The sequence below is a fragment of the Rhineura floridana genome, chromosome 6, assembly GCF_030035675.1.
Source record: "Rhineura floridana isolate rRhiFlo1 chromosome 6, rRhiFlo1.hap2, whole genome shotgun sequence".
Taxonomy (NCBI): Eukaryota; Metazoa; Chordata; class Lepidosauria; order Squamata; family Rhineuridae; genus Rhineura; species Rhineura floridana.
This window is the reverse complement of record NC_084485.1, coordinates 103,266,377-103,292,865: the sequence shown is the minus strand read 5'-3', so window position 1 is coordinate 103,292,865 and position 26,489 is coordinate 103,266,377. Positions and strand designations below refer to the sequence as shown.

Sequence of the window (26,489 nt, the reverse complement as noted above, 5' to 3'; positions counted from 1 at the left end):
CTTAGGGTGTGGCTTGGACACCAGATCACTAAAGAACTGTGTCTCTTCCTTCCTCTTATAGTCACAACCTTCAGCCCTAAAAGAGATCTAACTACACAAAGCTAGAAATTTAGTCACAGAAAATAATAATAAAAACAAAACACATACAAACACACACTTCCTTAAAATCTCCTCCTATGATTTAACCAAGGAATGTTGTAAAAATTCTAACCTTTAAAAATTAATTAATTAAAGCTCTTTATGGTAATAGTTCCTTGCAATTCTTTTTTAAAAAAAAAACCTTTAAATCATATTCTTGCCTAATGCCATCCAATGGAAACATCCTATGCATTATGCTGAAGATTGGGGCACACTCTATAGATCTTTATGTTCTGTCCTTGTGGTTATTGCCCAGTTCTTCCTTAATATGGCAACATACATACCACAATGCAAAGACGCTGCCTAAGGCACCACTTCCCTTTATATACCTAAGAACATAAGAGCCTTATGGATTAGGCCAGTGGCCCATGCAGTCTGGCATCCTGTTCTCGCAGTGCACAACCAGATGTCTCTGGGAAGCCTGTAGGCAGCACCTGAGTGCAACAGCACTCTCCCAATTTGTAATTCCCAGAAACTGGCATTCAGAGGTGTACTGCCACCAACAGTGGAGGCAGAACCTAGCCATTGTGCTTATTATTGATAATTAACAGAGCGATCCAACTCAGGGGAAGCTGGCTTAAGTGGTGCTGGAGCAGCTGGCATAAAGTTCTGCTGCATCCAGTTGCTGTTCAGGAACCTCTGGGTTGGCTGAATGCCAGCTCAGTCGGGAGCTGTGTGCAGGGACCAAAAAAGTATTCTTCCAAATACCCCTACTGGGTAGTAAGCCTTCTCAATACTTTTATTGTATTTATTTTCTTAGACCAGCCTTTCCCAACTAGTGGGCCACCAGATGTTGTTGGACCACAACTCCCATCATCCTCAGCCAGCATTGCCAATGGTCAGGAAAGATGGGAATTGTGGTCCAACAACATCTGGTGGCCCACTAGTTGGGAAAGGCTCTTAGACCAACCTTTTTATTGGCAGTAACTTTTACCTGAATTGGGACCTGCAGGAGTGCTCTAAACATGAGTTGGATATGGCCTAAGTCCCCTCACCTTGGCTCTGCTCCTGACATGCCCCTTTTTTGGAACTTATGCTGGCTTCACTTACGCCAGTCTCGGCTGAGCCAGGATGGTCCAGTTGAGTCCCAGCTGAGCCAGGCTGAGAGACTTATGCAGGCATAGCATGACTGAACCGGAACTCAGTTGGAGATCCTCAGCATCCAACTCCCTTCAGCCTGGCGCAAATGCAAGTTGGATTGTACCCTAAAAGACAAAACAGAAATACAGGAAAAGCACTATATTGTTTCATTTGTAATAATGCTTCTCCCTCTAGGAATTATTAGGTCTTTTCAGAGAATAGTCAATCTAATGCAGGCTCTTCCTAGTTTATCACCTGCTTTTGAATTATCATGTTTGTTAACATTCATGTACATGACTTTTTTTATCTGTTTCAGGTGGATGCTTTGCATGATGTGATTGGCTCAAATCTAACCAGTCCAGTATAGCTTTACAACAATATTCCATGAAAAAGGGAAATAATATTGAATGCCTAGCACTTAATTATGCAAATTAAAAAATTCAACTGTTCAATGTTAGTGAGTTTATATATGGAAAGATATCAGTTGGGAATCTTTTTGAAACTTCACATATGTTTGCTTGGAAAGTCCCAGTCACTGCACACACAACGAAAGTGAAATATCAATTCTGACTACCTATATAATATAGTAAAACACTGTGCCAAATACTGTCCAAGAGACAGAAGCTAACCCTTTGTTATACTCTGATTAGAAAATGCTTTTGTACACACTGTAGGCACTATGGTAGCATTTGAGAAGTCAATGGAAAAATGAATAACGGAGGCAAGAGACAAGGCATCCAAATTGTGTCCCAGGATCTAAACTTTGCAGATCCTTAATCTCTTGGCTCAAAAGTCTTGCATCAAAATGCTCTGCTTCTTTTGTTGTTTGTATAAACCTAAAGCTTATACAATACTAGACAGCTGTCACACATGGGCATTATATATAACTACAACAACCGTAAATTGGCTTCAACACCTTGGCAAAAAGTGCTTTATGTTTAAACAGATAAAAATTATAGACCATTAAGAAGGGCATTACAAGCCATTTTCATGTGTATTTTGTACATTTTTATGAAGAAATTGTGACAACTCTATTTCCTGTATGTTTCTAAAGATGGTATCTTTTAGAGTTAACAGTGTGTTAATCATTATCCCAAAAATGTGATAAGATGTAAGGTCCTTTCTTTTAATGAGTGGAAACAATTGTTTACTTATTGGTTCTACTAAAGAACAGAATGATCTTTCCAATGCTTTTGTAAACAGCAAGTAAATATTAGTAAACAAACATTTGATTTAATGCTGGAGAACATGGATGATACGAGGAGTTATTAGGGGTCTTTGTAGTATATTTCCTGATGAATTTCTAATCTCTACACAGAAGTTATCTTTGTCAAAAAGTATTACACTAACCTACAAATAGCAGTATCATGGGAACAAAAAAGCCACTAAGCAAAGGTCTAGAAATCTCCATTCAGAAGCATATAATGAATAGAAAATCAATATGATTATACAGCCACAAGAGTGGCTATATACTATAATCAGCATAGATTTTTCGCATTCCGCAGTGTTAAATTGAAAATACCCCCGTGCCATTCTGATGCTTCCCATAAGCTCATTTCAAAACAAAACCTTACAAAACATACAGTACTGAACTCAAACGCTTGCTTAACAACCCTCTAAATTTTCATGGCGATACACAAAACAGTAAGAGAGAATCGAGAGTTCAAAGTGTAAAAAGAGAAAGAGAAAAAAAGACCCCTTTTGGACTTTGTCAGAGTTCTTATAATTTGTTGAAATTAATTAAAATTCAGCCATGTTCATAGAGTACCTGTAATCCTATTACTGACCTTGCCCCATACTCCGACCTTCATCTTCTGCAGTTTAAAAGTTTAAAAAATGCCTGGCTGTTTTCTAATTAATTTAAGAAATTTAGCATTGAACTCAATGATAAGGCCGGGCATACTCAGAACCAACTGTCAGTGTTCTAAAAGCCAGTCTCACAGCTGCTGGGCTTGCCTAATTAGGGCACCACGCCAACACCAGACCTTTATTTCACGTTAGACAGTCATGGCTTCCTCCAAACGATCCTGGGAAGTGTAGTTTGTGAAGGGTGCTGAGAGGAGACTTCTATTCCTCTGACACGAGCTTCAGTAGCCAGAGTGGTTTAACAGTCAGCCACTCTGACTGAAGCTCTGTGAGTTCAAGGCATCTCCTAGCAACTCTCAAATCCCATTGAACTCAATAAGCATGCAATGATCAGACCTGCCTTTTCCCTCCTTCCCTTCTCCTCTCCTTCTCCCATCTTTCCTCTTCTTCCTCCCCTGCCCGCTCCAGGCCTGCCTCCCCATGGTCAATTTTACCTATCCTAAGCATGATTCCATGGGAGTAAATCCCACTGAACTCAATAAACATGCAAATGATCAAACCTGCCCTCCTCTCCCCCTCCTGTCTGCCCACATCCCCCTCCTCATCCCCTGTGGTCAATTTCACCTATCCTAAGCATGATTGCAGGGGAGTAAATCCCACTGAACTCAATAAGCATGAAAATGATCAATCCATTCTCAGCAAACTTGCACAGGATCCCAGTTCTTACCTCCCGGATTAAAAAGCAGAGAAATTCACTAATAGGCAAAAAAAAAAAACCCTTCTGGTTTAAGAATCAGCCCAAATAACAGAAACAAGACATGTGCTGCGCTGATCTTGCTTTAGCAGGGAGGAAGCAACAATATTAAAACAGTTGATAGAGTTCAGATAGTCACTTTAAATATGTTTGATTTACTTTGCAATTTTAGTGAAGTTTCCTATAGTAAATCATTTTCTTTTGCTTCTGTTTCTGTGAATATGTGACATACAGTAACACTTTGCAACACTAAAAAAAAGCTCCAAAAACAATTGTGGAATAATGGCGCTGACTGTTCTGCAGAATAGTTTCCAATGGACATAAGGAGTGTTTCAGTTTGCACAAGATAAAACAGTGGGAGGTGAAATATATTCTAGCAAAATTCTAGGTGTGCTCTATGTTTTTAATTGACCGTGCCCACGTTCCCTTAAGTGGAGTAGTTCGTTTGTTCATTTATTATTATTATTATTATTATTATTATTATTATTCAGCCATGAGAGTGGCCGTATACTATAGCCAGTAGGGATTTTTCTCGTTCTACCATGTTAAATGAAAATACCGACACACACCCCTTTCTGGTGCTTTGTGTAGTCCCACTTCAAAACAAAATCTTACAAGTCTTATACTGTTGGATTCAGAATCGCTTGCTCTACAACTCTGAAAGTTTTCTTGGTGATACACAACACACACACCCCACGGAGAATTCACAGGTTAAAGTGAAAAACAGGAGAGAGATAAACGAAGAAGCTGTTTGGACTTTTTTCTTGAGAAGTTCTCATAATCTGTTGTCGTTCATTAAAACTCAGAGATGACTGTAAGGTATCTCTAATCAAATCCCTGAGCTTGCCCCAAACACAGAGCTTCATCATCAGTAGGTTTAAAGTAAAAAAATGGCCTGGTTTGTTTTTAATTAATAGATAAAAAAATGCATTATCGTGGGTGATAACGTCACGCAGGCGCAGTAGAAACCAGGAGTTCTTTCATTTCGCTCCCCTCCCCCATCCCCTTCCAGTTACTTGGAGGAAGCAGGGGAAGTCTTCTGCTCCTGTGATTGGTGGGCAACAGACATGTGACTCACACTAGCCTTCTGCTCAGCATTGCTCTTCCCTCGTGCTCTGTGTGAGGAAGCACAAGGGAGGAAATGGAGAGCCAGTCAGGAGAGAGAGAGAGGGGAAAAAATGGACGGTAGAGGGAGAAAGCCAGAGGGCAAGGATGATGGCGAAGGCAGCAGCAGAATGGAGGTGAGTGACGGTGATGTGTGTGTGCATTCCCAACCCTGCTGTCTCCACAGTCTGCTCTTTCCGCTGGCTCAATCGCCCTGCCACCGCCACCCTCTACCCCGTATCCTTAAATAGGTTTATAAATGACAAACACTCAAATACCTTTTGTTTGCAGTGTGTGTGGCTGTTTGACCTGTGCTCATAACATTGTTGTAGTTATTTTGAGATTGTATGAGACTCTTTGTTTGTAACACTTTAATCCTGAATTTAGCTCTTGGTTCTTAAATCTCTCTCTCTCACACACACACTCACACACACTCATTAGTATATGCATAGTGCAGCAGTGGAGAGGGGTGGATATAGTGCTGGAGAATGCATAGGCTGTACAGATATTGGGGGGGCTGAGAGGGAATTGTGTATGACAACCCTGAAGTGTAGTCCAGTGTTGTTCAGTCTCTTGGTTTTGTTTTTTTTGTTTTTTGAAAAGAACTTTTAAATTGATTGTAGCAGCAGCAGCATTTATTTCTTTAATTTATTAAATTTATATCCCACCATTCCTCCCAGAAGGAGCCCAGGGCGGCAATGCGTGGAGGGATCATTGCTTTCCCATGCATGGGAGAAAAATAGAGGCTTCTTGTGTTTGGGTCGATGCTGGTGGTATAAATCGTTAAATGGGTTTATAAATGACAAATGCTCAAATACTTTTTGTTTGAAGGGTGTGTGGCAACCACTCTCTCCCTCTTCCTGTGGCTCTGCTTGCTCACTAGCTCAATTTAAATAATAAATAAGTCAGAGGTTAGCTTGGAAAGTGACTTGGGTGTAATATAGCTTTCATTTGCAACACTGCTGTTGTTTGCTACAATTTAATTTTAGGCAGAAACAAAAGGGAAAAGCACCACGCAATGGACAAAAAAGAGAGGCAGGCTCTGGTGCTTGGTAGATTTATTAAGGCTCAACACGTTTCGGAGTAATCCTTCCTCAGGAGCAATGGAGATCTGTTTCTTTTTCTCCGCCTGCGCAGTTCAAATTCTTTATCCAGCTCCACACAAAACGAACACCACACCATATGCTCAGAGGCACATGTTACCAAATTCGCCCAAGCTACACAGGAAGTGGATTGGACTGTGAAAGACCAACCCAAATGGTGTTTGCATTTTGACCAATTTGTAGGGCAGTACAATATCTCAGAGAGGAGTTCAGGTCTCCTGTTTCCCTGGTGCATTCACTATAGCTGCCCAACTTTCCTGCTTTTTAAAGTTTGATAGAAATAGCTGTGGGCTATAGGTATGTTCTTAAACCACAAGGTTTTTTGCCTATTAGTGAATTATCTATTACATTTATACCCCACATTTCTTTCCATGATAGAAACCCAAGGCAGATTACATATGATTTCCAGGCGGTCTCCCATCCAGGCACTGACCAGACCTGACCCTGCTTAGCTTCAGCAGGGAGATGGCCTTATGTGCCTTCAAACCATAGCCTGGGACCAGTTTAAGCATAGCAGGCTGAAAACATGCATCTTGGGCAGGCCATCTTCATTTTCTCCAACAGCTAGAGTCATTGCTTAAGAAGCAACATATTGTAATCAGCCTGATTTTACATCAACTGCAGTTGATAGAAGTTTGATAGAAATATCTGTGGGCTATAAGTACATTCTTAAACCGCAAGGTTTTTTGCGTATTAGTGAATAAAAACTAAATGTTATGTTTTCTAGCAAATTCATGTCCAGAAATAGTGTTTCTTTGGACAGAACATGAATCAAACTGCATGTGAGAGTTGGGTGAATGTTTTGCTGAGGGTTTTTATTTTATTTTATCGAAAGAAATGTCAGGAAGCTGCAATCTGGATCTGATTTTTTTGAGGGGGTATGAGAAGAGAAGGGGATGCTTATCTGTTTCTGTACAGGGTGTTTTTCTTAACAAAAATATTTTGTTGTTGTTGCTGTTTTGTACTCTTATTTTCTTCCTCACAGGGCAAAACACAGTTTGGAGGGAGTGACTTTGATAAGAACAAAATGGGCCAAATGGCCATAAGGAAGGGTGAGTACTCTCCCCTCCTCACACTCTGAAATTCTGATCCAGATTGTAGCTGCTTGGGATTAACAAAAGAACACAAAACACCGTCAGTGAAAACCTTTATGTGATTTAGTATCATGTTGGACTGTATGCTCCAAGATGCTCAGCTCAACATGGTTGCACTGGTAAGTGGTTCTGTTCCGGATGCAGCACAAATAGCGTTTAACTACTACAGTCAGACAGGACGTGGATCAAAGATGGCCATCCCAGGATGACACCCTCATGCCCCAAAGAATCAAAGGAAAGTCATTATAGGGATGAGAGGGACAGGATCCTAGGACAAGACAAAAGCCATCAAGCTCTATGTGACTTGGAGAGATCAGATGCTGTTCTGATCAGCAACAGAAAGCACTGCATACAAGGAGGGAGAAGTACTGACATGAGGGTTTGCTTTCATTACCAGGGATATTTTAAAATGGCTCCAGAGATTGTTCATACATACAGTCAAACTTAATTTGGGCTTGATTATAAATGCAGATAATCCCAGAGCCATGCACATTTTCCAGAAGCAAACAGGACTGAAGCAAGAGATCTCTGGTTCCTCACCTTGAACTGTTTGCATCCCTGACTTCATCCATGACAATGAAAAGTTCCACAGTTTCAGAAACTGACACGGTTATCTGAAAACAGATGGTATAACAGACAACCGTGCAAGCACATGGAAAACGCAAACAAAAACTGAACTGGTATTCAAGAATTGTGGACACTTTCTAAATTTTCTCCAAAATATTAATACATACAGTTGAAAACTGAACGGGAAAAAAAAGCTGTGTGACAACTACAGATGTGATTATAACTAGTTCCACTTTGGATCTAAGTTCTGAAAAAAATTAATGAATCCAGCAGTTCCTTTCAATGGTGTAAAAATAGCAAAGCAGCAAAGATTATACCCGATTATAAAGATTATTGGCTGAGCTTAGCCCCTATTAAAAATGTTACAGCAAGCCACTGGCCTTTGTGATGTGTGAAACCTGTATGTTTTTTTTGTTAGGAAGTGCATGTTAGCACTGTTGATCTGGGCTGAGGGCTGTATATCTATGCTGGAATACTGTTTGTGTTGCTATTATTAGACAGTATAACAATATATTATAACCTTAATTACCATTTGAGAGCAATCCAGGTGCAAATCCTAAAGCACTTAAAACTGTTCCAAGAGATATTTGACAAACATTAAAACCCCATCAACCCCATCAGTTGACAAACAGAAGAGAAGGGCAAACTGTATAAAATGGTCAGTGCTCTTGCACCAGTCTTCAGTGGCCCTCCCCTTCTTCCCTGCTGTGATTAATCAGATACCATTTCTACAAGATGAAGGCTATGGTGCTAGGGATGCTTTTACTCTCTCTCTTTATGGCCGTGTCTGAAGTAAAATCTGAAAGAAGTCCTGTTAGACTCTGTGGAAGAGAGTTTGTAAGAGCCGTCGTCTTTACTTGTGGAGGATCTCGTTGGAGAAGGCAACTGACTCACTTTCCAGAAGGTGTCTCAGGTAAAAAATTGAATTATATCTTGTCCAAATATGCTGCCATTTTTGCATGCAGAAGTCTGAATCAGTGGCATTTTATTTAAAAATTTAAAAACATTGTCTATGTCATCCTTCAGATTAAATATTCACAGGGTGGGTTACATAGTAAAAACAAATATATAACTAGATAATGACCAAACTAAAAAGTATAAAACAGCAGGTAAAACCCCAAGCTATTTTTTTAAAAAAAGTTTTGGTGCCAAAAAGATAAAGAGCCTTCTAGGGAAACCATAAAGGGGTCACAACAGTGAGAAAGCCTTTACCTCACTGCTGATGGTTGGTAAGTCCACAGATGATGATCTTTGTGCACAAATAGGGATGTGGAGGCAAAAATCCCTTCGGGTACCAATGTCCCAAGCCATGCAACACTTTACAGATAAGTACCAGGGCCTTGAGCTGTGCATGGAAACAGCATAAATCTTTATTATGTAGCAAAAAGTAACCTAATTTGGAGTTTTTATACAAGTATTTCTTAACTCTGAGAGTATAGGGTTTTACTATGTCAGATAGATACCTGAAACAGCAGAGCATTGCACTTATATATTTCTATTACTTAGGTTCTGAGTTTTTAAAGTCTTAAAAAGTATATTCTGGTAATAAGATAATTGTTAAGTCCCACTGAAGTAAATCAGATTGTTTTTTTATATTTGTGGCCTTGGAAATATAATCTCTATTCAGATATGGGAAGACAAAGTTGAGGAAAAATGTATCCCTCATTTCCTTTTCCCCCACATACATTGTTTCCAAGTTAGTATCATTTTCAATGCAACTGGGATAATCCTCCTGATAGGATTCAATTGTGAACACATTTTTTGTAAGTAAATTCCATTAAAAGCAATGGAATTTCATTTGTATGTTAATTTTCTTAGAATTATGCTCCCAGTTTATGCTGTAAATATTTATTTTATTCATATTTCAGACCCTAACACACACGAAAATTAAAAGAAATAGATTGGGGTTTAAGTTGGCAATATCAAAGTTGCTTTGAAATCTGGGTTACCCACAGTTCAACATTAAAATATTATTAAAGTTTGCATGACCTTTCCAACTTTCTTATTTTAATCATTTCCACACAACATATCAAGAAAACCATCCACATTTACTACTTGATTTTAATGACGCTACAGGTGCCAGTGAAAATGAAGTCCAGAAGCCTGAATTCCAAAGCAATGAATTTACCCAACCCAGTTCCGAGGCTGAAAGAGATCTGTGGGGCAAGGAACAAAAGTCTATACAAAAAAGGCACGATGATGTCATGCGGCTCATAATCTCTTGCTGTGCTGTTGGCTGCAGTGAAAGCACTCTAAGTTCACTGTGCTAAAAATGAATCAGATGGTGGCATGGATGCTATGTCATAGCTACAATACATTAGAAAATAAAATCTAGAAATAGGTGGTTTTGATACCTGTTGTAGTTCCCAGCTCTGAGGTACTTCCTAAGTACCACTCCATGTGAGATACTGCACAAATTGACAAACCATTTTCAAACATGCAAAGATATCTTCTCTTTTTTGTAGTTCCTGCTTTTGCAATAAATGTGCAATTCATAATATGCCTTCTGTTGTTTCTTCTTGCCAGTACATAAGGATAGTATTAGGCTTGCCATCTTAAAAAAAAATCAAATTAAACAAGTGTCTACTCGGGGAGTAATAAGAGCAAAGACCAGTGTACAGGGAAGGGCTGTAGCTCAGTGATAGAGCATCTGCTTTGCAAGCAGAAGGTCCCAGGTTCTGGTGGTATGGATAGGATTGCCATTGTCTTTTATCTGGGGCTTAATAAGCACTGTCCTATGGAGGCAAAAACTGAGTTCATATGAAAAGCAACAGCCACACTTTTGCAGATATTGCCTCAATAAGCACAAACAAGGGTAAACCAGTTCTGTATGTCAATGTTTTTTCAAAACAATTAATTAGGCCTCAGACACACCCCATTATAACATCAGTGATAGGACACTGAGAGGTACCGAGTTCTACCTGAGAATATTTACATGACTATTCTATGCTACATACCAGAAATTAGAATTGCATCAGTGTTATTATCCCTTGTTATCTTCAGAGCAATAACTACCCTTAATGCCCCACAGTAGAACTACTCTATTGGTTTAGCAAATGCATGTATGCAGAGCAATCCTGTACAAGTTTACTCAGAAATATGTCCCTGTGTGCAGCAGAACTTGCTCCCAGGTAAATGTGAATAGGATTGCAGCCTAAAAGTAGTACATAGCTGTCTGTTTGGTCTCACAGACTTCATACTGAACTTTTAATTGCTATTCGGAGTAAACTGCATAGACATTTGCAAGAGCAAACAGTGATCTATTTTTGAAGGAGTATGAGGAAAAAGTATCACTTGTAGTATCCCAGAGGCACCTGCTTCCAATTTGTATGCTCTGCTTGTCTAGTTGTCCAATATGTATAATCACAATAATTTTATATCTTGGTATCATCAGGTCTTTTATTCGAGCCTTAATTACCTAAACAGGAGAGAGAGAGAGAACTCAATGTTTCATAGGCCACATAGGCACCATATTGTTAGTCCCCATTCTTCTCACAGAGCTATAATACCCAGAGTTCCCTGGGAAGGATTGATTGTTAAACCACTCTGAGAATTATAGCTCTGTGAGGGAAATAGGGGTGTCCTAACAATGTTCAGCACCCTTAACAAACTACAGTTCCTAGGATTCTTGGGGGGGGGAGGGGGAAGCCATGTCTATTAAAGTGGTATAATATGGTTTAAATGCATGGTGCAGATGTGACCATATGTACACCAATACCAGCTATATAGGATACAGTACAGATGTGTACTCAGATTAGATTATTTTACTCTAGTGACACTTAAATGTTACTGACTTCAGTGATGTATGGCACTTCAAATTAGACAATCTTATGTCTGCATGGGACATAAAGAGCTTTACTGGCTTAATTTTATCCAACAAAAGTGGCTAGCAGTCTCATCCTATGTATGAGGATAGTACAAGTTCCAGTGTGTTCCATGAAACGTAACCCCAAGTAAATGTGAAAAGGACAGCAGGCCCAGCATTTCTGGCAGTTGTGAGTGCTGGCATGGAGATGCTACTTACAACCAGTCACTGATTGGTGGGTGACCTGTTTTCAAGTATTAAGGCCCCCTCTCCAGCATAGATATAGCCATAATCTGAGTTCTGTTTGCACAATGGGACTTCCTCCCCTCCCCTCATGTGCTCCCAAATCTGCTCCAGAGGGACCTCCAATGGGGAGCTAGAGGGGGCAGGAGAGGAAGTGGAAGTTTCATTGCACACATGGAAGTCTATTGCATGAGTGGAGCTGCAGAGCTGGATATAGCCATATATAATATATTCAGTGCTTAACTTATTACTCAGAAAATGCAGTGAGTCTTAGGGCCAGGGTCAGCACCTGGCATCATTGGGCAACTGCTGATGCCTGCCATGGAACCCTGCTGAATATACTACCAGGTGCCTAGATCTAGTTACCCTTTTAATTCTCCACAATGCCCACAACCTAGCATCATTCTGGAGCATTATGCAAAATGTAAAGAGTGACTCGATACAGCTGCCCAGTGCTACTTGTAGCATTGCCACTGTAGCCAGAGGAGCCCACCAGGACCCACTGAAAAAGGAAAATACTTTGTTCAGAAACACCTCCACCCTGCAGCAGACCATGGTGGAGTTCATGCCAGTCTGCAAACCACAACTCCTGACCCTCGTGCCAATCAGTACTCATAACCATGAGGACTAGCTGTTGTGATTAAAGAGGAAAGGGAAGATACTCAGCACATGTTCAAAGACAGTCCTCTACCCAGCAAGTCTGAAGGGGGAAAAAATAAAACAATGGCAAATAATGCACTGTAAGAGAAGGTTTAGGATGCTGAATCAAAATTCTTTGCAGTTAACATTACCAGGCATGGAAACTAACTGTACCACTATATCCAGGATATGAAATCATAGCTGGAAAATGTGGTATTTATCCAAGCAGGGTAATTACCTATAGGGAAATAAGATTGTCATCTCCTTATACAAACCGCGTAGAGGTTTTGTTACAAGCAAGCGCTGCATAAATTTTGTTAATTATTTTATTTACATATATTATACAAACATCTTAATAAACCCCTTCACAGGTCCTACACTTGAACCCTGGTATTAAAAAACAGTTCCCAAGTGGAAGCTTGGGTGGAATGAAATAGAGTTTAGTCTTTTTTCTTGCACTGCGGGGATTTCTACAGGATCTACTTTCGATATACTTGTTTTTAAATTGTGTACCTCAGAGATTGTCTTTGTCATTTGTCTGCACAACTCTGCTTCATATTTTTCTTCTTGAAGATAACTTGTTACCACATCCTTCAAGATATTATTCACAGTAACCACTGGAAAGCATTTTGCAGGACCTGTTACACAGAAAGAGCTCACACTATTATTTCAGAAGACTGTAATGTGGAGGAAAAAAGCTGAGCACATATTGACTCACTTTGCACGTAACACTGTCAAACCATAGCTTAGTGTGAATAAGCAAACATGCAGGTTCCTGGGAAGAAGACTGCAGCTGCTTTGCTACTCCTCTGGTTCTGCTGCTGTGACTTGAGCTGCAGATTGGCTTAGTGTTATGTCTGAACCCAGGCTCGTGGTTTATCTCCTCCAGACAAACCACAAATTTTAAGCCATAGATAGACAAACCTTGGCTGCAGCTCATGGTTTGTGTAGAGTGAAATAAACTACGAGCCTGAGTTTGGATGTAATGCTAAGTCATGCCAAACCATGGTTTTGTGCACCACAGTGCAGCGACACAGGACTAGAGGAGGAGCAAAGCAACTGTAATCTCTCTGAGAACCTACATTTCTATGCTAAGTCAGGGTTTGGCTTACTGTTGCATGCAAGCAGGGCTATTGTAGCAATTATGAAAAAGAACTACAAAACAAACAAACCCAAAAGCAACTATGAAAATGGATGTGAAACCAGTTTGGCACTCAAACTCTGCACAATTAGATCACAAGTGATTTTTAAAAAATGATCTCAATGGTATGTCAACTTAGAAAAAGCAACTGCACTATCTGACGTTTTAAAATCGGTCTAAATTACATTGATTTTAGCAACAGTTCTCCAGCAGGGTGAGTTCCATGATACTCCAAAACAAGATTTAAAGAGCAAATTGTATAGGTGGCCCTGGTGGTGATGCGCTTACTTCCCACACAAGCATGTTCGTCCCTTGACGGATGAAGCCATACTGGCATGGGAAGGAACCATACTGATAGCCCCAACCATGTGATTTACTTCTTCCAAAGGCTACAACAAAGTGACCTGGAAGCAGCAACACTGCTACTAGTAATGTATGAACTGGCTCCCCCAGATGTGCCTCTAGAAAAAGGTCCTGAAGACTGGTGCTGAGGTGCTTTGTAGAAACTTACACAGAAATATTTGTTAGTATAAACTGGCTCATTCAGCCTATTTATCATTTGAGGGTCTATTTATGAGTTTCCCTTTTTGTTTTCTGCTGACAGCCAACCTTTTTCTTTTTAAATGCATTTAGATCAGAGCTTGGAAGATTACTTTTAAAAAGTAATAAATTACAGTTACATGGCCCAAAAAGTAGTAATTACAGTTACAATTACAATGGCTCTGAAAGTAACTGATTACTTTTTCTCAAGAGTAATCACTACAGTTACATTTCAGTTACTTTTTAAAAAAAAATCTACAAGGTGCTGGCCTTGGCTGCTGCACATCTAAGTAGCCTAAAACAACATTAAAAATAAACACACACATACAGAGGTAGTAGAATAATACTTTTTATCCATAAGATAGCAATGGTGGTCTCTCCACTGGTAAGGGAGGTGGGGAGGGAGGCAAAGGCCACTACTCAGATCTTTGCACGTCAATCCAAGTGTAACCCCCCTCCCCCCCACTCAGCCAGCCAGCATAATCTCTCTCACTCAACCACCTCCCGGACCCTGCCCTGCCACCAACTAAGGGACACTCACCGAAGCAAACATTTTCCCCTGAGATGCAAAAAAGTTAAAATACTGCAAATGCAGCACAGTAGCCAGAGAGGGTGGTGGAGGCCACTTTAAACACACACACAGACACGTTGTCATCTTTCACCTCCACAGTTCTTTATCTCCATTCTGCTTCTGCCTCCTTCTCCTCCTTTATCCATGTTCTTGCCCTCTGGCTCCTTTTCCCCTCCACTCCATTTTTTAAAATTGTTTTCTCCACTCCACCCCGTCTCACTCTCCACCTCCTCCCTTGTCACCTCCTACCCACCCACAGATCATGACAATAATGAAAGTTAAAGAGGAAAGCACAAAAGCAGGACGACAGCTGAAAGTCAAGAAGACTAAAATAATGACAACAAAAGATTTATGTAACTTTAAAGTTGACAATGAGGACTTTGAACTTGTCAAGGATTATCAATACCTCGGCATAGCCATTAACCAAAATGGAGACAATAGTCAAGAAATTAGAAGGCTAGGACTGGGGAGCGCAGCTATGAGAGAACTAGAAAAGGTCCTCAAATGCAAAGATGTATCACTGAACACTAAAGTCAGGATCATTCAGACCATGATATTCCCAATCTCTATGTATGGATGTAAAAGGTGGACAGTGAAAGAAGTGGATAAGAGAAAAATCAATTCATTTGAAATGTGGTGTTGGAGGAGAACTCTGTGCATACCATGGACTGTGAAAAAGACAAATAATTGGGTGTCAGAACAAATTAAACCAGAACTGTCACTAGAAGCTAAAACGATGAAACTGAGGTTATCATACTTTGGATACATCATGAGAATGTTGGAAGTGGGGCAAGAGCAACTCCTGTTTTGTTCTTTTGTTTGTGTTCCAGAAGGGAGATAGAGCAAGAGTCCTCCAGATGGATAGGCTTGTTTATCTTTACCTGTGATGCTCTGACTGACTTCCTTCTGTCGCTAGACTGTTAAGTCTTTAGGGAAGCTTACCTGCCCCTCCTCCTTCTGCCCTTTCCACTTCCTTCCTTCTCTGTCTCTGCTCTCTCTCCTAGCATGGGGCTAACTCCCGCACCTGGGTGTTATGCCTCCAACTTAGCTAGTTAGTTAGAACTAGGTATGCCTTTCTATCTACTATGTATTTCTATAAATAAACTAGCTTTTGTTATTTTACTAAGTCTCAAGTCTCAGTGATGCTGATGCAGGGTAAAAGCCTGCTTTCTTAGGTAAACGCACACACACGCTGGCACACTTGCATTTCAACATCTGCTGTTACTCTGCTGCTGCTGCTGTGTTGTTTTAAACTTAATTAAGCACACAAACACACACAGCGCAACAGAGAAGACATGATTCACTAGAAAAGACAATAATGCTAGGAAAAACAGAAGGGAGCAGAAAAAGAGGAAGGCCAAACAAGAGATGGATTGATTCCAAAGGAAGCCACAGACCTGAACTTACAAGATCTGAACTGGGTGGTTCATGAAAGATGCTATTGGAGGGCTCTGATTCATAGGGTCGCCATAAGTCGTAATCGACTTGAAGGCACATAACAACAATGGTTTGCAACAGGAGTAAACATTCAGTTGTACATGGTAATACTGGAATGTAGCTCAGCCAGTGCAGATCATAATTCTTGGACGGCTCTTGTTTCTGCCTATCTATACTTGTCATCAGAAGAAAGTTGCTTGATGTCTAGACCCACTGTTGTTGCCACCTTTATGGACCGCACTGTGGAATTTTGGCTTCATAACTGCACTGACTTTTCCCCACCACCACCCTGATCACAAACAAGGGCTGCTAGCTGTTTCTATAACCAGTTTTGATTCTTATATTCAAGGACATAACAGTCAAAATGTATGATGTTTCTGCATTAGATAGGCAGCCTAAATGAAAATTAACTGTGTGTGTGAGGACATGCATGCATGCATATGTACAGCCAATGTGTCATATTTGTTCTTTTTTATAGTTTAAATTTAGGACCAATTTCTTGGGGTTATGGAGGGGTGAAGAGTGTTGTGAACTTTTGATCCTCATCATGCAACCCAATTGTCTTTTGCTACTATTTAAAAATCAATATACAGATGGGGGGGAGGCATTTAAAATATTTTGAATAAGCAACAAATACAGAATATTTTCTAGGCCAACCCCAGGAGCTGATGGCACAAGCTCCCTGGCCTAGGCTTCTTTACTTCTGCCTTCCCCTCACTTCCTGCATAGTAGACATCGAGATATATTTGCAGAAGTGATAGTGCTCTAAGATATGTAGAAGAACTCATTTATTATATGTGAGTTACATTTACACACTCATTTCTGAATTGGTTTTGATGAAGCAAAGGAACAGAATGTAATCTGGAGATCTCGTCCAACAACTCTGTAATACATTCTTCTTAGCTTCAGCTTGAAAAGAATATTTGCATTTCCAATATATTTTTTGGCTACTACATGAAGGCACTTTCAGACTGCCACTAGTTTTGGGTGGGACTCAGTCACATACCAGCAAACTCAGGTTATACAATTGTAGTCTTGCGCCACAAACCTTCCAATGAATATCAGATTTTTTTGCAATGAGAAAAGTAACAGGAAAATACACTGGAAAGGGACAGGCTTGTTTTGATGCAATGTCATCAAATCTCCCTGCAAACAAATCAGGTTGAATGTTCAATAAACAAATCTTCTGGAAGTTCCCTGAGTCTTTTTTGCACATATTTTGTTAATATTGCTCTATTTCATATATATATATATATGTATACCTTTTGTTTCTTATGTACTATCATATTTTCTACCAATACAATTACTTACTCTTGTAGTATTGACTTTGTCTGTTCTTGCATAATTTGGGGACCCTTTCCTCTGTGCTGAGGGGAGAGGCAACAAGATGCAGGGAGGGGAGAGGCAATGAGAAGCAGGGTGGGGAGAGGCAACAACGACACCCAGGGAGGAGAGAGGCAATGGCAGGCACGGGGAAGAGGCAACGACACCCAGGGAGGAGAGAGGCAACGACACCCAGGGAGGAGAGAGGCAACAACGACACCCAGGGAGGAGAGAGGCAATGGCAGGCACGGGGAAGAGGCAACGACACCCAGGGAGGAGAGAGGCAACGACATGCAGGGAAGGATGAGGCAACGACACGCATGTGGGGAGAGGCAACGACACCCAGGGAGGAGAGAGGCAACGACACCCAGGGAAGGAAGAGGCAACGACTCGCACTTGGGGAGAGGCAACGACACCCAGGGAGGAGAGAGGCAACAACAGGCACGGGGAAGAGGCAACGACACCCAGGGAAGGAAGAGGCAACGACACCCAGGGAGGAGAGAGGCAACGACACCCAGGGAGGAGAGAGGCAACGACACCCAGGGAGGAGAGAGGCAACGACACGCACGGGGAAGAGGCAACCACACCCAGGGAGAGAGGCAACAACAGGCGCGGGGAAGAGGCAACCACACCCAGGGAGAGAGGCAACAACAGGCGCGGGGAAGAGGCAACGACATGCAGGGAAGGAAGAAGCAACGACACGCACGTGGGGAGAGGCAACGACACCCAGGGAGGGGAGAGGCAACGACAGGCGCGGGGGAGAGGCAGCGACAAGCAGGGAGGGGAGAGGCAGCCAGCGATAGGCACGCGCACACACCATCGCCACTCATCTCAGTTCTTCACCTCCATTCTGCTTCTGTAGTCTGGCTCGCCATGTGTGAGGCACATTCTTTTGGCCACCAATCACAGGAGCAGACTTCCCCTCCCCCCAAGTACCGGTAAATGGAACGTTGGAAACGTTACAGTTACAGCTGAAAAGTAATTAAGTTACCACTCGTTCTGTTACAAGCAAATGTAACGAAATTACCCTCTCGTTACGCAAAAATGTAGTGAATTACAAGTAACTCGTTATTTTTAACGAGTTACTTCCAAGCTCTGATTTAGATACAACTCACTCTGCACAACACATGCTTGCCTGAATCATTTGAAGCTATTTGCTTGTCTCATACTTTTTTAGGATACATTTATTCTGCGCAGTTTTTTAAAAATCCCTTAGAGCTTTATGATTCTATGAGCCCCTCTTCCAGTTGTGTTCATGTGACGACCTCACCTCAGGGTCATGAAAAGTGGATGTGCAATTTTGTTTTGGCAATATTTCATAGAATCAGAGTTGGAAGGGGCCTATAAGGCCATCGAATCCAACCCCCTGATCAATGCAGGAATCCAACTTAAAGCATACCTAACAGGTGGCTGTCTAGATCCTTCTTGAATGCCTCCAGTGTTGGAGAGCCTACCACTTCCCTAGGGAACTGGTTCCATTGTTGTACCGCTCTAAGTTAGGACGTTTTTTGAAAACTGGCTTCCTGCAACTTGAGTCCATTATTCCATGTCCTGCACTCTAGGACAATTAAGAAGAGATCCTGGTCCTCCTCTGTGTGGCAACCTTTCAGGTACTTGGACAGTGCTATCCTATCTCTCCTCAAGGGTAAACAAGCCCAGTTCTTTCAGTCTCTCCTCATAGGGCTTTGTTTCCAGTTTCCTGATTTTTGGCACATTGATTTGATTAGACTAGTAGGAAAATGATTAATTCAACACACAGGTGCATCACCTATGATAAAATAAATGCTTTAGATAGGAAAATGGCCAGTGTTTATTTTAGACAATAGTTTGCCCACACTATGAAATAACAAGACTATGACTTCCTTTTAATTTTTAAAAAGGACCTCTCTTTTTTTTCCCTTCAGTTTAAATAAGTATTCTTATAAAATGTATAATGTATTTGTCAAGGTACTCAGCATGACGATTTTTGGAGACATTTAATAACATAAATCCAACCTTAAATTCTCCACTAAACATGGAATCACATCAAAACATGAAATGTCTCCAAATTGAAATAAAACATTTGGCAGTTTTGTGCCAAAAATAGATTGTCACTGTGTCATGCAGACTGTCCAGGTGACTCCTCAAGAGGTTTATGAGCAGAAGCTTACCTCACACAGTTTTCTAAATTAGGTTCTATATTTACACTGTATCTATGGCTTTCCCCACCTTGAAGCAAAAAGAAAAGCTCCAGTCTTTCCTGTTTATTTGAGCTTTATACCACAATGGTCATATTTGAATGTGTGGAGACAAATTGCCTCTACACTGCAGAAATTACCGACAGAAGGTTATGCTTTGCATGTTCTAAAGCCATTACTGTTATATATAAAACATTTAAAATGTAAACATTCCATTTGATACATTTCTATTCCTGTTTGTTCCTCCGTTACAATGCCTGTAACAATGAAGCAGAATTAAAATAAATAAATACTATATGAAAATAATCTACAGAGAATAAGAATGGACTATTAGGAAGGAAGTGTGGAAGACATGATACTTACCCAACTGGTATGTGTTTTCTATCTGAACAGCAGGACGAAGAATATCATCATGGTGACCAGCTTCATCCATATAAGATGCTGTACTTATGGAGCTAAAAACAAACCCCAACAATAATTACATTAACTGTTATTTGTTGAAAGCTACACTGATGAAAAAACCCCACCTAATTTTATTTAATTTCTTTTTCCAACTTATAAACTCCTTCACAGCCTCATGCCATTGAAGCAGTCTACAACAAGCTAAAAAGGAAATAAATAAGACTCAAAAAGCACAATAAAACAATTTCTATGAATTCTACAACTAATAAAACCATTTCTGCAAATATATAATTAATATTCTATAAATGACTGGGTCACACCTCAGGGAAAGTAAAGGTAAAGGTGTCCCCGCACTTGTAGTGCGAGTCGTTTCCGACTCTTAGGGTGACGTCTTGTGTCGTTTACTAGGCAGACTGTATATATGGGGTGGGATTGCCAGTTCCTTCCCCGGCCTTTCTTTACCACCCAGCATATGCCGGGTACTCATTTTACCGACCACGGATGGATGGAAGGCTGAGTGGACTTCGACCCCTTTTACCGGAGATTCGACTTCCTCCTTCCGTTGGAATCGAACTCTGGCAGTGAGCAGAGCTTTCGGCTGCGTTACCACCACTTACCACTCTGCGCCACAGAGGATCAGGGAAAGCTTTCTTAAACCAAAACATCACTCTAAAAAAAGGTATAAGGCCTTCCCAAATGGGGATTCACAATACGTTAAGTCTGTTTGAAGTTATCATGCAGTGTTTTAGGCCCTAAAAAATATTAGGGAGAGATTATATTGATTACAGTCTAAGATTTTACACATTCCTTAATTAAGAACAAAGTTAGGCAATGCCAAAAACATTGGATGAGGGTTTAACAAGGGGTGGCTAATTTATAGCCCTCCAGATGTTGTTGGACTACAACTCCCACCATTCCTGACCATTGGCCATCTCCTTGGCCAATGGTCCTCTTGCCCAGCACTGATCTACGAAGTGGCCAGCTTCATTATCCAACAGGCACAAGGTTGTAAGCAGCTAAAGGCTACATGGGCTTCCCACCCATCACCAGATCCTCCATGTATAAAAATAACAGAGTATGACATCTATAAAAGACTTAAGAATTTTTTCTTGTACTGTCCAGATGGGAAGGTCTAACAAAGCTACCAAAGAACTGATGGGAAGAAAAGTAAGAAAACAATAAAGATGCTACTCACTCTTTGTTTTTCCCAATAAATTCCTTTGCCTTGACTTCATGGCTTCCTAAAGAGGATATGCTGCCTCTTTTCCTTAACAAGCGGGCTGCTTTTTCCTTTATTGTGTCCGACATGTTTTCTAGACACAGGAAATACATTTTAAAACATAACTGTGACCTCAGTATATATATTAGCAGCTGGTATACAGAGCCATACCTGTTTCACAAAAGCAAGAGTTTTTGAAAACACAGAGAATCTTTAATGTGGGAACAAGAGTGGTTATCCCTATGCATTGGCAACACCAGAGACCTTTTTTCTACTAGGCACCCTACCCTGGGATATGTTGATTAGTCTTCTGAGATTTCAGGAAATGGCTGAAAAGTGACAAAGAGAGGGCTGCTCCTTTGGGAACCAGAACTTCAGCTTGCTTCAGGTTGGCTTCCAAATGGGAAAGGCTAAAGGAAGTTACAGGGGACCACAGCTTCAAGGTGTTCCAGGCATCTTCAGAAAGGGGCACCCAAGGAAAGCCTTTGGAAACTTGCTTCTTGAAAAGCAGCCAGGACTACTGAGCACTTCCCAAACTGCATGAGCAGTTTCAAGTTTTCGTAAGGATACTGGAATTGCTATGAGCCTTTGGAAATGGAAGAGAAGTGCTGCCACAGAAGAGGTCACAACTGCTGGGATCAGGAGGATTGTTTGCGGAAGGTGCATGGCAGGTCCGGAGAGGGCTGCAGGGGGCAAGCATTTGGGAACCTCTGGCCTAGGCAGAAGATACATGGCCTAGGGAGAGCACTAGAGGCTGAACTGAGAGCCCTGGTGGGCTACAAGAGGGCCAGCAGGCTGGTGATTTCCCATCCCTAGTTCAGAGGAAGACTGAGAAGGTAGACTGCAGTAAACTACTACCAATTTCTGGTGGACCACTTAAAACCTGTTGGTTCTTGGGATTAGATGGATTTTGGTCTGATTCAGTAATATGACTCAAGCAAGAATGCATACTCAAGATTACTTAACATAGATAGTTAAAACTTCACTGTTATGCCTTGTAATAGTTGAAGGATACTGAATATGCACACTTGCTTTACGCATTTAACATACATCGGTGAATCACAGAAATTTAAGGGGAATAAAGGAAGTAGGCCGTACAAGACTTAAAATTATGGCTTAGTGCAGCAAAATGGGAAACCACTTAAATCAAGGGTGGGGAACCTTTTTCAGCCTAAGGGCCACACTGCCTCATGAGCAACCTTTTGAGGGATGCATGCCAATGGTGGATGGGGTGAGAGGCATAGTGGGTGGAATAACAGATGTTATACAGGAGGCTACATTCCAACCATGCAAAAGCCAGAGGTTTCTACATATACCTCTAGCCCGATCCAGGCAAGCAAACAGGCACCATCACCATTCAAGGATACATTCCAGACAGGCACAAGCATTCACTGAGGCCACAGAACAGGGCAAGTGTGGGTTGTAGTCTGGGAAGAAGAGGCATCCCCTGGAGAGGGTTCAAAGGGGGACACAGAGGGGCCTGGAGGACCAATGTTGGCCCCTGGGCCTTAAGTTCCCCACCCATGACTAAAATGGATATAGAACACAGCTTGCAAGTCCCTCCACAGTTGCACTGGCTGGCAATTGTGTTACCGACTATCCCCCCGCCCCAAGGACTCTGTGACTTTTAATAATTCATCCAGTTAGTTCATTCATTTCAACCACCATAGGTCACTATACTGTGACTTCAACAGCAATGTGACGGCCAGGCATTCAGTGTGTAGAACTTTTACAGCATGGAAATATAGCGATGGGAAAAGTTTGATCCACTGCCTGTCACAAAGTTTTAAAAGTGTAAGAATCACCAGCATTAAAAAGTTAGGCATCCTAAACATCAGAAGGGCGGGCAATTTTGGCTTTTCTAGCTGATTCAGTGCACCTGACACAAAAACTTCTATCCACATGTGTATTTAGTTTCTCCTTATAGTCTGAAGGTACATGAAACTCAGGTCTGGTCAGTGCCTGGATGGGAGACCACCTGGGAACCATATGTAAGCCGCCTTGGGTTTCTATCATGAAAAGAAAGGTAGAGTATAAATGTAATAAATAAATAATAAATCTCTTGGGCATTGTCCCTCATACTTCAAGGAATTCATTCCCATGACTTATTGTGACTAAATGTAGCACTTGTAACAATACAAGGCAAGGCTTACTCAGAAATAAAAAGAACCATAAATTTTGTAGCACATTACAAGGCTAACTAATTTATTATGCCATTATTTGTGGACTAGATTCCACTTCACAAGATGTATATGCTCTAGTCCTCAAAACCTTGTTTGCCATTAAAAAAAAAAAGACAGTCTTCAAATGTGTCACAAGACTTTTTTGTTGTTTCTGTGGCAACAAACTAACATGTCTACTGCTCGGAAAGTAAGAACTATATTTACTCATGAGTAAACATAACAGCATGCCATTTGATAGGGCTGAACCATTCTTGTGGTTTGCCTTCTCCTCCTGCCTCATTTCTTCCCTTAAGTTGGTTTTATGCAAGCAAGCAAGCCCTTTCCTTTCTGCGAGTGTCACCTAAGAATGAATCACCTGTGACATCCAGAAGCAGGCCCAACCCTTCCACAACAAATAAAATTTACAAATGACTCTTCCTGTTTTGCAGTGTGGGGTGCGGAGAAAAGCCACCCAAGCCTCCCCTCTCCACTTCTGCGCAACTTATGAACTCCCTCTGTGGTGCATTTTGTGCACACTAACTGCAGTAAAACCCAAGAAGGGGGCAACGAGAAAAAGCAAGGGATGTATCCAAATGTAAATAACTGCAACAGGAAGGCTCTGGCATAAAATTAGCCCTCGTCTGTGCATAGCTACAGCAGGAGAACTAACACCTTTTCCCTTGCAAGTGGCACCTGTGCCTTTAACTGGTATATGACAGGCAGAAACTCAACAGATGTTTTCCTCACTACTGCATGACCCCCCTTCCCCCGGTTTCGCCGGTCCCAACAAGTCTACACAGCAGCGCCCGGTGGGCCATCCTTCTTACCTTTCCTCCTCCTGCTGCTGCTTGCTAGAGAAGGAACTGTTGCTAGTTTCCAGGGTGACAAGCCAGCCCCCGCGGGCTGTACAGAGACAGAAGCGAAGGGTGGCAACGGCGTTATCCCCACCCAAAAGGGCGGGAAGAGAAGAGCGGCGTTGTTCTGAGACGGCTTTCCGCTTCTCACGTACCTTTGTTGAGCGCGCAATGACGCGAGGAGACAAGAGGCGCCTCGCGTGCAACTTCGCCGACAGCGGGGAGGACGGCGGGAGAGACTTTGGCTGCAGCCCCGCGCGCAAACCACCCCCTCCTTTCGTTCTTTGGCAGTCTTCTTTTAAGGTCCATCTTTCCAAAGCGGAACTTGCAATTTCAAGCCCCGCGCCGGTGGAGCAACTCCACCAGCTGTTGGTTATGCGTTTTGCAGGGCATGTCCTGACTCCGGTAGAAGCATCGTGATTAAAAATAATACTGGAAAGTCATGTAGCAAAATGAATCGTGTACGGAAAGTGCTCAGTTCTGGCAGCGGGTGTATGCCTAGGTACGTCGGAGTCTTCTCAGGGCCTACCTCACTTCCTGTGTGGTTGGTTTTACATGATCAATAACTGATCGGTCACTTTCAGGCCAATTCTGATTCTCACTTTGGTGCCGGTCTATAGAGCATTCTAATCAAAATCAATGGCCTGGTATTAGTATTAGAATATAACCACTTATACCACTTGCCAGTTCCTGCATAAGGTGTAGAAAGCTAAGGATTAATATGCAGATTTTCTGCACATGATATTTGCTCCCTTACTATAAGTGCACTTGCATATAAGATGGACCAACAGAAAATAGTCTAGTGCAGGGGTGGGGACCCTGTGGCTTCCAGATGATGCTGGATCAGGATCAGGACTGACAAGAGTTGGATACCTTGCTAGTATTTAAGTATTGGTCTGTTCCTCATGTCTGTTCAACAGGTATCAGGTATAACGTTTTGCCACCACAGCAGTTTGACTGATTGGCTTATCATAATTTGGATTTCTAGATTTCCTTTCTTGAAAACTGGTATGGCAATACTAGATTTCCAACTACAACAAGGCAATAGTAATCTGTGGGGCCCTAAAGAGCTGTTTTCCCCTTCCCATTCTAGTCCTTGGAATCTCCATAGTTTGCCCTTCATTTTTCCCTCCCAACCAGGAAGCATCTGTCCTATGGTGGGTTCACCTGAGATCAGATAGCCCGTAGATGTTATTTCTACAAATACTACTACACAGTAAGTGTGGATGTATGAAACAATCCCCCTCCCCTGGCAAATAAGGTAACTTTACAAGGAGGCTTAGGTACTCATTAAGTATTCACTGTTTAGTTAACTTACAGTACTATATGCCGAATCAGAAGTCTCTTTGTGTTTAATGGGGCTTACTTCCAGGTAAGTGGGTACAGGATGGCAGCCTAGGCTTTGGTTTAGGGTTAGCATTGAGGAAAACCAGGTTCTTGTGCCTTTAACAGCATCTAGCAGTCAGAAATTCAACAGATCAAGCCTTTTCAAATATGGAAATAAATTCTTGGGAAAGCTTCACCATGCCCCCATGGAAGCCATTTTGTGACTGGTGCCCCCAGTAAGCTCTCAAAATTTGAAGTGTGCCCTTTGGGCCAAAAAGGCTGGCAACCCCTGGTCTAATCATGTTCTCAGACTTAACTAAAATCAATCTTCTCGTATTTCCTTCCACATTTCACTTGTGTACAAGAACATAAGATGCTGTGTTATTCTGCATCAGGACACTGGGGTATCTAGCACAGTATTGCTTACGACTCTGACTGGTAGGGCTCTTTCAGCCAGAAGTCTGTATGCTATGATCCTTTTAATTGTAAATACTGGGATTGAGCCTGAGGCCTTATGCATACATGCAGAGAGCATAAGCTCTACCACTAGAAGTAGAAGATATGTAAGTGATAAGTCGTGTGTGTGTGTGTGTGTGTGTGTGTGTGTGTGTGTGTGTGTGTGTGTGTGTGTGTGTGTGTGTGTGTGTGTGTGTGTGTGTGTGTGTGTGTGTGTGTGTGTGTGTGTGTGTGTGTGTGTGTGTGTGTGTGTGTGTGTGTGTGTGTGTGTGTGTGTGTGTGTGTGTGTGTGTGTGTGTGTGTGTGTGTGTGTGTGAGAGAGAGAGAGAGAGAGAGAGAGAGAGAGAGTGCGCGCGCCTTCGCCAATCTGGTGCTCTTCAGATGTTTTGGACTCCAACTTCACATCAGCTGCAGCCATTATGGACAATGGTTATTTTATTTGTGTATTTATTATATATATTAGCTGCTTTTTTCCAAAAGGTGAAAACTTAATGCAGCCTGTATTAAGAACATATATAAAAACATTATTATATTTATTAGTCTTTTTT

At 41.6% G+C, this 26,489-nt stretch overlaps 3 protein-coding genes across 9 annotated transcripts in view; 2 read left to right on the top strand and 1 right to left on the bottom strand.

Moving 5' to 3' along the window:
* DNAI4 (dynein axonemal intermediate chain 4) overlaps positions 1–2,252 on the top strand; it is a 46,186-nt gene extending 43,934 nt beyond the window's left edge. For all 3 annotated transcript variants that reach the window (XM_061633373.1, XM_061633372.1, XM_061633375.1), the window contains exon 18: positions 1,535–2,252. In XM_061633373.1, the coding sequence (XP_061489357.1) occupies positions 1,535–1,585 (51 nt within the window). In that variant the 3' untranslated portion in view covers positions 1,586–2,252. The remainder of the gene's footprint in view (positions 1–1,534) is intronic.
* Positions 2,253–8,366: 6,114 nt separating this feature from the next.
* On the top strand, positions 8,367–9,962 carry INSL5 (insulin like 5). The gene is made up of 2 exons (XM_061633370.1): positions 8,367–8,559; positions 9,675–9,962. The coding sequence occupies exons 1-2, from the start codon at positions 8,382–8,384 to the stop codon at positions 9,914–9,916; spliced, it is 420 nt and encodes a 139-aa protein (XP_061489354.1). The 5' UTR covers positions 8,367–8,381; the 3' UTR covers positions 9,917–9,962.
* DYNLT5 (dynein light chain Tctex-type family member 5) lies at positions 8,609–24,701 on the bottom strand. Of its 5 annotated transcripts, none has more exons than XM_061633368.1 (6): positions 24,315–24,698; positions 21,120–21,237; positions 19,886–19,977; positions 12,847–12,971; positions 10,961–11,064; positions 8,610–10,200 (listed from the first exon to the last, which is right to left on the bottom strand). In XM_061633368.1, exons 1-6 carry the CDS (start codon positions 24,466–24,468, stop codon positions 10,188–10,190), a joined length of 606 nt encoding a protein of 201 aa, XP_061489352.1. In that variant the 5' UTR covers positions 24,469–24,698; the 3' UTR covers positions 8,610–10,187. The 5 variants fall into 5 exon arrangements, 4 of the variants coding, with proteins under 4 accessions (XP_061489351.1, XP_061489352.1, XP_061489350.1 ...); XR_009763570.1 differs by lacking the exon at positions 10,961–11,064 and having other exon boundaries at positions 8,626–8,991; positions 10,001–10,200; positions 24,315–24,699; XM_061633367.1 differs by lacking the exon at positions 10,961–11,064 and having other exon boundaries at positions 8,609–10,200; positions 24,315–24,699.
* Positions 24,702–26,489: the final 1,788 nt, after the last annotated feature.